The 11,346-nt window shown below is 42.9% G+C and overlaps 1 protein-coding gene across 1 annotated transcript; it reads left to right on the forward strand.

The window, feature by feature from the left end:
- The first annotated feature begins 303 nt into the window (after positions 1 to 303).
- On the forward strand, positions 304 to 8,508 carry LOC136612144 (ral GTPase-activating protein subunit beta-like). Its single transcript, XM_066592281.1, has 12 exons — positions 304 to 412; positions 547 to 653; positions 3,023 to 3,175; positions 4,198 to 4,407; positions 4,548 to 4,706; positions 4,835 to 4,997; positions 6,074 to 6,196; positions 6,305 to 6,438; positions 6,833 to 6,941; positions 7,180 to 7,255; positions 7,337 to 7,485; positions 7,829 to 8,508. Exons 5-12 carry the CDS (start codon positions 4,677 to 4,679, stop codon positions 8,020 to 8,022), a joined length of 978 nt encoding a protein of 325 aa, XP_066448378.1. The 5' UTR covers positions 304 to 412; positions 547 to 653; positions 3,023 to 3,175; positions 4,198 to 4,407; positions 4,548 to 4,676; the 3' UTR covers positions 8,023 to 8,508.
- The last annotated feature ends 2,838 nt before the right edge of the window (positions 8,509 to 11,346 follow it).

An 11,346-nucleotide genomic window follows, 5' to 3' on the forward strand; every position in this document is an offset into this window, starting at 1 on the left:
ATGTAAAATGAGCTCTGTTTGTCCAAAACTGTAATGTCCTTTTCCTGTAGAACGAACACCGCTTATCCTAAACTGGAGGGGGTAATATCCACACAGAAGTACGGTTTACAACTAGTAGCAGACTTTACTTTGCATTCTTTGCCTCATGAAAGCACAGAATGAGTTATAAATTGTTAAATGAACAGAAGATATTTACTTGGGCTTCTATGTTTCTTTTCTTCAAGTATTATGCAACTACTTGGAGCATTTCCACCCCCGAGTGACCCAGCGTCTCCATGCAGTCTAGTGAATGAAACAACGCTGATCACTTACTCTCAACTGCCTACTGTCAGCAAGTTCAGTTTTCGTTACTTCGTGCTAGATAACAGTGTCATACTGGCCATGCTGGAGCAGCCTCTTGGAAATGAGCAGAGTAAGGAATATTTTCTGTGTCTATTGGTTGGGGTTCTAGCCCGGCTAGAACCCAGATTACCTTGCTTACAGTCTACACACAGAAACCATACAGCTCAAAGTATACCAAAACTTACAAGAAAGTTCTATCCTTAGGTAATCCAAGTCCATCCATCACTGTATTAATCCGAGGCATGTCCGGTCGGCACGCGTGGGCCATGCAGCTCTGCCACCTACCACGAGTAGCAAGAGCCAATCAACGGGTGAGTATTTGCAAACCGTATTCAGAAATTGCATTATTTGACTGTAGTGTTTATATAGGCAGATTGAAAAACGCTATAAGCTAAAAATCAATAAGAAATTCTGGGCTTCACATATATAAAATGGTCAGGAGAAAAGTTGCTAATAGCACTTTTTCTTTGACCCACATTTTATAAGTGAGAACCATGTCCATGTTAGGAGGGTATCTTATTACTCTACCTGTTGGAATGCACTAAATGACTAACCATATATAGACAGTGCTTTTTATCAAGGGGCTTATGCATGTCATCTACAACTGCTAACAGGCACATGAAAGAAAATTTGTCATGCAGTCGATGTACTCAGAACACATCAGCAATAGAAGTGCTTCAAAAGTTGCCAAACTCTATAGAGTGGCAGCGTTATAGGACGGAGACCGATCTGGAGCATCTGACGGGAGAGATATTGGTTTGGTGAAATATAAGTAGAACACTTCTGCCTCAGTATCAAGAATGCACCAACATTAATCACGGACAGACATCCAACAGAAGATCACACAGTCATGTGTGGCTAATCCTAGATCAGGTGGCACGATAATATGCAGCAGACCTTGCATTGGCTGAGGTTCAGTAACCAAAGACTATCAAGGGTGCCCCTTATAAACCCACATTATCACTATCAATGCCTTGCGTGGGTCCATAAAAGACGTCAATGGACCTTAGACACATATCTGAAGGTCCTCTATAGTGAAGTCCCATTTCCTGCTGAACCACAGGGATGGCTGGATCTGCATCTGGCATAAAGCCATACCCCATGGGTGCACTGTTTGGGTTCAACAGGCCAGTGCTGGTGGTGGTATGGTCTGGGGAGCATTTTTTCTGGCTTGGCCTTGAACTATTTGTCATTATACCATAATCATTGAATGGTGAATGCTACAGGGACCCGTTAGCTGACATCTGTACTCGTATCTTTAGGAAGTCTTCCCCCAACCACCGTGCCATCTTTTAACAGGAGATCACTCCGTGTCATTGAGCTAGGCTCACTATGGAGTGGTTGGAGGAACATGACGATTAATTCTCCATGCTTTGCCCAACAATTTACTTGACTGTAACCCCATTGAACATATATTGGGATATTCAGGAAGGGCTGTGAATGCTGCTTCTATTTATCTGCAAAATTTACACCATTTGACGAAGCTGCTGCAGTGGGCTATGGGTCGAGTTGAAGAAATCTGATTCCAAACTGTATATATTTGTTCATTAAACCCAATGGCCCTCTTAATAGACTAAAGGCTCGGTTTTAGTAGCAAAGATCTTAAAATGAGTGAAATGCTATTTATTAGAAACACAGCTGGTACGCCTCTCTATTGAATTTAACAATTGTCCATTGACCATTACTAAACTATACAGACCGCTACTGCAGATGGGTCATAATGGGACACAACGGCTGCTATTGAAATGTCACCTACGCAGCCCCCCTGGCAGGTTTCACTGCTACTGCAGCCTCACCAGAGGGTCTGGCTGATGGGTATGGAGGATGTTCACCACCTTGTGGGATCTGTCCCCTGCCATCCGAAAGATGTGATCTCCCAGAAAGGTGGACCAACCCGTTATAGAGTAGGTGTTCCTCAGGCTAATTTCACACATGTGAAGGCGATATCTCGCTTGCCACCGTGCGATGTCCCCACGAGTGCAAGGCTACTTCCCGCGTCACTTCAGGATAGTAGCGATCCTAAAAACTGTGGCAGACGATCATAAGCGTTGCTCATTGTTTTCAATGGGAAACGTCGCACTTGTGTGCGTCTTGCATATGCCGTGCGATGTTTCACCTGCCCCATTACAAACAATGGGGGACGCCTTCTGAGGCATTTCATAAGGAACGCCCAAAGTAGTGACATAATGCAACTGTTTTTTTTCCCCTGTGATGTGGGATAAAGATCGCTCCTCTGTATGACCCCGTTCATCATTTTGCCTGGACTTCATAATTCCATTAAAGGGGAAACTCCTCAAGAGGAGTTGTCTCATCAGAGACGGTTACTTTCAAAAAGCGACCGCCAGGGCAATCTGCTGATCACCTAGACCGGTGTTTCCCAACTCCAGTTCTCAGGACCCCCTACATGTCACGTTTTCAGGATTTCCACAGTATTGCACAGGTGATGGAATTATTGTCAGTGTCTCAGACATCGCACAGGTGGTGTTACTATAGGATATCCTGAAAACATGACCTGCTGTGGGTCCCTGAGGACTGGAGTTGAGAAACACTGACCGAGAGGTCCTGATCCCAACACCCAGTCAGCTGTTTCCGCAGTTGCAGGGCTTAAAAGGGGTCTGTAATCTGTATCGTGAATTATGCTGTAGGGAACAAGTTATTAAGCTCTCCCTTCTATTTACAGATGTTCATTCCTGAAGCCCGGCCGGAGCCTAAGAATGATGTGGGCATTAAGTACAATGTAAAGCATCGTCCATTTCCTGAAGAGGTGGATAAGATCCCTTTTGTTAAGGCAGATCTTAGTATTCCCGACTTGCATGAAATTGTTACAGAAGAGGTAAGGCTGCTTTTTTTGATGGGCGATATTCTGCTGCAGCACAAAATCTGAGACTAGTTCTCTTTAGGCTACATGCACATGGCTGTACTATGGCTCCGTACAACCTCTGGATTGTATGATGCTCTTATAGGGCATCCATTGGATTCTGTGGGTCCCTACTTGTGGCACAATAGGCCTCAGGCATGCATATTTACTGTCTATTTTTTTTATAGACTTAATAGGGACAACATAAATCCCACTGATTTTGCATTGGGGTATTCAGGCCTGCAGTTTTTACGCACCAAAAAAATTCAGCATGTCCTATGTTTGTTGATGTTGTTCTGTGATACAAACCAAAGTCTATGGGATTGTTTAATAACTCAGCAGATTTCTGGTCGTTCGTGTATTCGCATATTGGCAGGAGACAGTGGATGAAAAAATAGTGACCGCAGTTGAGCGTTCATGCGTTTTTTTGTTTGTTTGTTTTGTTTTTTAATTGTGCTCGTGCAAAGCTCTGAGTGCAGCACATGCATAAAAATGCATACGTATCAAGAACATACTAAATGTGCACATACACACGCAGTGAAAACCGTATGATCACACACCAAAATTGCATACGCAATGGCATGCGAGTGTGATGCATTTTTTTTCTCACACCCACATAGGAAATAATGGTCGATTCTTGAACAAGATTTTCTGATTTCAAACTATTGGTCTGAGAGAACAATCACTTGTGTATAAACCTAGTGAAATCCATGGGTTCTTTTCCTGTGCTAGTTCCGTGCATCTCAGAACCAGATAGGACTCGCATGGGAAAATCGCCCATGTGCTTACACTGTAAGGGTGTTACGAAGAGCACGGTTTGGCGCACAGAGCATCCCTTCAGCTACATAATATGTGACTCTCGTCATGTGCATGAGACTTTGGGGAAAAGCCCTATTAATGGGATTAGTAGGGCTTGTGTTTTCCCCCTTGATGGAAGACTTTAAAGAGTCAAAGTCAAATTGATTTATAAAGATTTCTATTATGTTTTATTTTCCAAGTTGGAGTTGAGGCATGAAAAACTGAATCATGGAATGACCAAACAGATAGCATATGAGGCAGGGCTAGATCATATGAAGTAGGAGGAGTTTAAGAAGAAAAGTTACCCTGATCCTGTAACTGAGTGTAAGCCGCCTCCTCCAGCACAGGAATTCCAGACCGCACGACTGCTCCTGTCACATTTTGGGTTCCTCTCTCTTGAAGCACTGAAAGTAAGTGAGAAATATTCAGATATTCATACCAGACTATTTCTCTAATTTAGCATCTACCTCGATGCTAATAAGGTCTGAGCAGTCTTCATATCCAGCCCTGTATCAACCATAATAACATTGTAACCATTGTTTTTCTGCAGGAGCCAGTAAATAGCCGTCTACCTCCTCACCTTATTGCACTTGACTCTCACATCCCTGGATTCTTTGATGATATTGGATACTTGGATTTGCTTCCCTGTCGTCCTTTTGATACAGTTTTCATTTTCTACATGAAGGCTGGCCAAAAAACTAGTCAGGAGGTAAGAGGACACACATTATCCCGCGCAGTCCCATGGTATAAGGCAGTATCGGTTCATTTCTATGAACATATTGGTCTGTTGGATTGCAGTTTAGCAATTCTGCTCTTTGGTGGTTTTATATTTTTTAGATCCTGAAGAATGTAGAGGCTTCTAGTAATGTTCAGCCGCACTTCTTGGAATTTCTGCTGTCCCTGGGCTGGCCTATGGATGTCGGGACTCACCCAGGTTGGACGGGGCACGTGTCCACAAGTTGGTCAATTAACTGCATTGGAGAGAATGAACAAGGTCATGGTATGTTTGAAATCACGTGGTGAGATCAGGGTCCTCCTAGTTATATGTCCATGAATTTTCTGTATTCACTGATGCAGGTTGTCCTATATAGTAAATCTATATAAGTAATACTCTTTACTAATCCCTCATCGCTCCAAATCTGACATTTTCTGTGGTTCCCTGATGGTCTCTTTACACCCGTGTTCTTGTTGACATGGACATGTGACAGCTGCAGCCAATCACTGATGACCGCATTGCCTTGTTAGAGCAGTTCCATGTCGGCAAGAATCAGGATGGCCAGAAAAGATGATAAATGTCTGCTCTCGGAGACCCCTACTGATCATCAGCAGACTTTGTGTCCACCTTTCCTCTTCGCTGCACCCCTTGCAGGGGGAAGACCCTTGAATGGAGCGTTGGCAGAGCATGTATGCTGCTACTCAGATTTTATGGGAAACCTAAAGGGAAGCGGAGTACGGGACTTTGACTATATCCGTCAGTCCTATAGAGTTGAATGGATGCATGTTTGGCCACCACTTTGAATTCCAACTTACTGTGAGGGGTGCAGTCAGAAGGAAAGAAGGGGGATATTGGATCTCATGATTGCAGTGGGACCCCCACCGGTCAGACCGTTCTGCACATGTTATGCCTGAAATGAGGGGGGACTTGGATGTTAAGATATCACAACATCCAGATAGACCTTAGACCCCTTGTTGCCACGGCCATTACATGCAGCAAACTTGACTGAACTTGTTCTCCCTGTACAAGGGTCTCATTGGAGACAGTAGCGTCTAGATTGTTAAGATGAGCAGTATGGGATGGCAAGACTTGAAAATACAGATGTGGCTTTACTTTAGACTAGCATCTGTCTCCTCTCAATGTCTCTCATAGAACTCTGGAAGTTGGGTTATGTGGAGATGTTTTGAATGGTCCTCTTTGGAGAGCTACTTGGTGTTGAGGTTGATCGTCCTTGGGAAAGCTTTTCCTTCATTGTTCTCTGTGGGATTCACATACTAGACTCCAAAAACAGCAATGTAGCCAATCAGAACTGTATTACACACCTCTGAATAGGGCCTGATTTCCCCTTTTTCTTTCTCTAGAAGAAATGGTGACAGCTGAAGACACCGGAGGAAGCATATTTAACGGGGAGAAGAAAGTCCTGTATTATGCAGATGCCTTGACCGAAATTGCTTTTGTTGTACCATCAGCAGTGGAGGCGCAGAGTAAGTTCTGATGCTTTGTTTTGGTGATGCTGCTGCACCACATTGAATTTCCCAGAAGGATCCTCAATGACATATCATTAACTTTACCATTGTTCTTCCTCCTGACAGCAGATACTTCCGAAAGTAATGTATCTGAGCAGGAAAGTGACTCCAACATGGATCTTCTGCCAGGACTATTAAAGCAGCCTCTAACCTTGGAACTGTTTCCTAACCACACAGAAAGTTTGAACTCTACAGAAAGGGTGAGATTACAGTGTAGTACAGAAAGGGTGCATTCACATATAGCTGCGATCCATAGTAATATAGTATGTTATGCTGAAAAATGACAATGTCCATCTCATTATTTGCCTCTGCTATTGAGTAAGCAGTAGCAGAATATGGACTACTGCATAACAAAGATGGACTCGGTTTACAGCTGATACGGGTGGGTTTTAATGCCTAATCCACATTAACCACCAGCACTGTTGGTACAATTGATTCATACTACCAGCACTTCTGCTCCAGCACCACAGAGTGGACAAGCTGGTTGGAGCAAGAAGAACTAGGTTACCTGATACTTCATGGTCTTTAGCTTTATTGGGGATATTAGGTGTAGGAAACTGGTTTATAAAGTGTTGGATCGTTCTGTTTTTCCAGCTCAGTCCCACGTCCAGGACAAGGAAGACTCCACATGGGCGAACAGTTCCCCCACTGGGGCCAGAGACCAAGGTGGCGGTTGTGTGGCTGGAGCAGTACGATGACTTGGGTAGAGTTTTTAGAACTTCTTGCCCTCGGCGTGTCTTTCTTCATGCTTTGGCTGCTTATTTCTTTGGCTTTTGCGTACATTTTAGTACTTTCCATCACATTGTGTGACATATATCCCACTCCCCAATTGTACCAGATATTACTCCATTTCCTTTCATATCAATTCTTCTATAATAACGACAATAAATATTGGTTACTTCTAAATGGCAAGAAACAATGTTGTCCTTTATGCCTTGCAGAAAACTTCCCCCTGTCAGACCTGGCAGCAGAGACCAGCACTGGTATAGAGACGACTACAAACAGCACTTCCGTCAGGTAACACATTAACCTGCCAGCAGATTTCTGACCTCTATCTGAATGATTGCAGACATGTTCTAGATCTTTCTTTTCCTTCAGGAACAGCACGCCAGAGAAGGAGGTTCCCGTAATATTTATACACCCTCTGTACACAGGCTTGTTCCGTGTGAAAGTACATGGGGCTTCTGGCAAATTCAATATGGTTATCCCGTTGGTAGATGGAATGGTAGTGACCAGAAAAGCACTCGGTAAGATGATGAAGATCTGTGATTTTATATACTCTGGATATCCACTTTTTATTAGAGACCCCAATATAGTAGCATGTTGGACCTCTATTAGACTTCACAGCTACTTTCTTCCAAACATAGCACCACCCTTGTCCATAGGGATGTGTGTGGTATTGCAGCTCAGTACCATTGATGTGAATGGGAGCTGAGCTGCAATACCAGACACAACCCACTGACCAGGGTGGAGCTGTATTTGGAACAGAGCAGCCATGTTTTTCTTACCCTGGACAATCCTTTTAAGTTCACCTCTAATTCTAGTCATGTAAAACATAAACAAGGATATTTTTATCTATTTTATTTTCAGGTTTTCTAGTAAGACAAACGGTCATCAACATCTGCAGAAGAAAGAGGTTGGAAAGTGACTCGTACAACACAGCACATGTACGCCGGAAGCAGAAAATCACAGAGATAGTAAACAAGTACAGGAACAGACAGCTGGAACCGGAGTTCTACACCTCTCTTTTCCATGAAGTTGGCCTAAAGAGCTGCACTCCTTAAACCAAAATGCACCCACTCCGTGGTGCCTAGGGGCCAATGACTATGGTAAAAGGGCCACTCTGGCAGTGCCTGGAAACCAAAAAAAAAGAGCTGATGCCCTGAACGTGTTCTTGAGAAGGATCCATGACATTGAGGGATTTTAGTCAAGGTTGATGCAGGCAAATGATTGTCACCGATCGCCTCTTGTAGATCTGTTGTTAAGCTGCACATGGATCCTCTGTGCAAGAAATTGCCGAGACACCAGGCTCCATTGTGTGAGCTCAAAGACTTGAGAGAAGAAGGCTGTGGACAGACCTTCGAGGGTTTAGCCATATAGGTTTTTATATCCAACCATCTTGCAGGTGATTGCAGTCTAGTAGCGTGGTTGGAAAGTAAGGAGACCTCTTGTTGAGGTTAGGAGGAAACCTCATAATGTATGCAATCGTTTCTTCAGTTCTTTCAGTCCATTTTATGTTACATCGCCAAAAGCATTAAAGACAGTCATAGACGTGCCTCGGACAGTAGGCACAGATCGGAAAGTGTCTCCGTAATTCCAAACTAGCAAATCTATTCTGGCTTGTTGACCTCTTCCATTTTCTAGGGGCTTGTAAAACATTGAATCTCAGTCATGGAGACATAGATGACCATTACTTTGGTTTTAGCATTGTAGGCCATCTCTCAGATTTCCATAGACCTCTAGGCCTACAGAAGATGGCTGTATTCAATATGGTCCTATCTAGTGATCTGGATTAAACCACCACTTTGCTGTATTTTTATGGTCTTTTATGTTCCCATATACATGTTCTAATACTTCAGTTCTGTCCGTTTAATGAGCATTTCTTGTGATCGTTGGCTAGGGAGAGGCAATGTCCTCTATCCAACCTTAGTTGGGCTATTTTATATGGAAACTGTTTTATTTCCTGCATGAAGGGACTTGTCTTATCTGTGTTCATTACCATTAATGAAGCCTTTCTTTAAGGGAGTGAAATCAATAGAAATGGTGATATTTGAGCCATATTTTATTTTTCTCTTATGTTTCGGTGAAAGTTGTTTTTGAATGGAGAGCCAAAATTATCATAGTGGATGATCATTGAAGTGAATGGTCCACCTTTCAACTACATTTTTTTTCCAAAACAACCCTCCAGTTAGAGGGGCAGGTCATTATATTACCTGCAGTTGTTCCGCTCACCTGCCCTCTGATCTGTTGTTTCCGGGTCCCATTTTCTGCCGTCTAAGATGGCCTACACAATCTTCAGACTGTGCCTGCAGTGCACAGTCTGAAGATTGCAGTGCATTAGTAGTGTTAAACTACCAATGCTCTTGTCCTGCTCTCTAATTGGTGAGGGCTGCTCGTGTGATCAGTGCTGACCAATTATTAGAGCACAGCATGCGTGAGTTGGTTGAAAGATTAGAATGACCATCTTGGACAGCCGAAAACTGAGAATAATCAGAGCCTTGGACCTAAACACAAGGAAAGTGTCAATTTGGAGCATGAATTTCACTGCAGTTATTTTCTATGTAAAGTAAGCCTACTTTTTGAAGATGGCAATAAGAATAGTGACTGTAACCTGACTCCTCCATCCCACGCGTCACCACTGCACACAGTCTATGCCATAACCGCCTCTCCACGGCCGTCTGTAACATGAGCGCTCCGTCACCACGTGGTAAGCAACCAAATCCCCACAATTACCCAGATAACCTTCACTTCACCAAGGACTCTGAACAGTCCAAGAGGAATGACTACATTGTGAGTCCGAGGGGCTGGTTCCTCTCCGGTAATCTAGGATTAAAGCATCTTTTAAATGTACATATGGGTTTTTTTTTTCTTTTGAAATATTTTGCAAATCTTGTTTTCTTTCATCTATATTCTCACTTGAATTATTGCCTTGGTATGGCTTGTACAGTTTCCTTCTGTCTGAACTCCACGAATCTAATGGGTAATCTGGCTTCCATGTAGTAGATTACAGACGGCGCCCCCTGTTTGCACTCTGAGGCCCATATGTAATGTTTTTTTGTTTTTAATACAACTTTATTTGGGAAAACATTTAGTCACTTGGCTTGCACCCGCTGATGCAAAGTGCGTGCACAGTTTTCTGGGTTCTCGTCAGTCTTGGACACTGTGGACTTCTTCCCGGTCTGGTATTTTATTCTGTATATAGGGCGTCAGCACAGAGCTGTGGAGTCACTGGAGATAGAAAGGTCGGACTCTGTTTAGTAGATTTCCAGGAACCTTTTTCCTCTTAAGCCACGAAACATGGTTTTTGTTTCTGCCAGTCACCTTTCTCTGAAAGGAATTCACATCTGATATTGAATGTAACACATTTAGTCCAATAAATTTTAATGGCATTTATTACTTACCGAAAACTCTTGTGTTTTTACTTTGTCTCGCTTCTTATGGGAATAATATATTTCAGACACGTTACATCACAAAATAGGAGTATACAAAGAGTTATTGTGCTCATACAGGATTGGGTAATACAATAATATGGTAATTCACATGTTAGTAAAGTATCAAAAGTGAAAATCTGCAGAAGTATAATCCGATCTGTGAGGGAGCAGCTTATCCAATCAGAATACGCAACTGCTCTGTGAGAATCATGTGTAGGAGGCATACACATGATTCTAACACATTTTGATGTTCTACACAAACACGTTTAACCATTTAGTTGCTACCTATTTCCTATGAAGGTGGATACAACTGTGTGTGTTTGTCTAGGCTGATTTAAGAAACACATTTATTATTACTATAACAGTCCCTCCTTTTTGTTTCTTTAGAGCAGCCAGGCAAACGTCTTGCCAGGTACTTGCAAATGCCCTAGTGACATAAGCCAGAATTCCTTTACTACTGCCAAAGATCCCCCAACTGACATTCCCATAGCATGCATAAACAAAAAGTATCATAGGAGGGCACTGCAAGAAGAGAGGGTTGATCGAAAGTAGATTCAGCTTCAGAGTCCGTAGTCAAAGACAAAGCATCATCATACATAACAGGGACAGCTTTGTCAATAGTCTTTGGGGAAAAATCCTTATAGGCACAGAATAATGCAGTCAATAGCAGCAATATCAGTAAGAATAGTCAATAAAGTTCTAGCAAAAGATGAATCTGGTGGCTCCATCTGCTGAAAGGGTCTGTCCACGAGTCATCAAAAGGGGTCAGAGATGCCAGAATTTGCTGCTAGTTCTTTAAAGGGGCTAATTAGACCCTTCAGAGCCTTAGTTCTGGAATCATAGCTGTGAAAAAGACAACAGATTGAACAACCTAGGCGAAAGCATATGTTCATCATGGTGGGAAGACTTTTTTGCGATGAGATGTGTGTATCCAATTGGATTTGTCCTTCCAGGTGA

This window comes from Eleutherodactylus coqui, chromosome 1 (assembly GCF_035609145.1).
Source record: "Eleutherodactylus coqui strain aEleCoq1 chromosome 1, aEleCoq1.hap1, whole genome shotgun sequence".
NCBI lineage: Eukaryota > Metazoa > Chordata > Amphibia > Anura > Eleutherodactylidae > Eleutherodactylus > Eleutherodactylus coqui.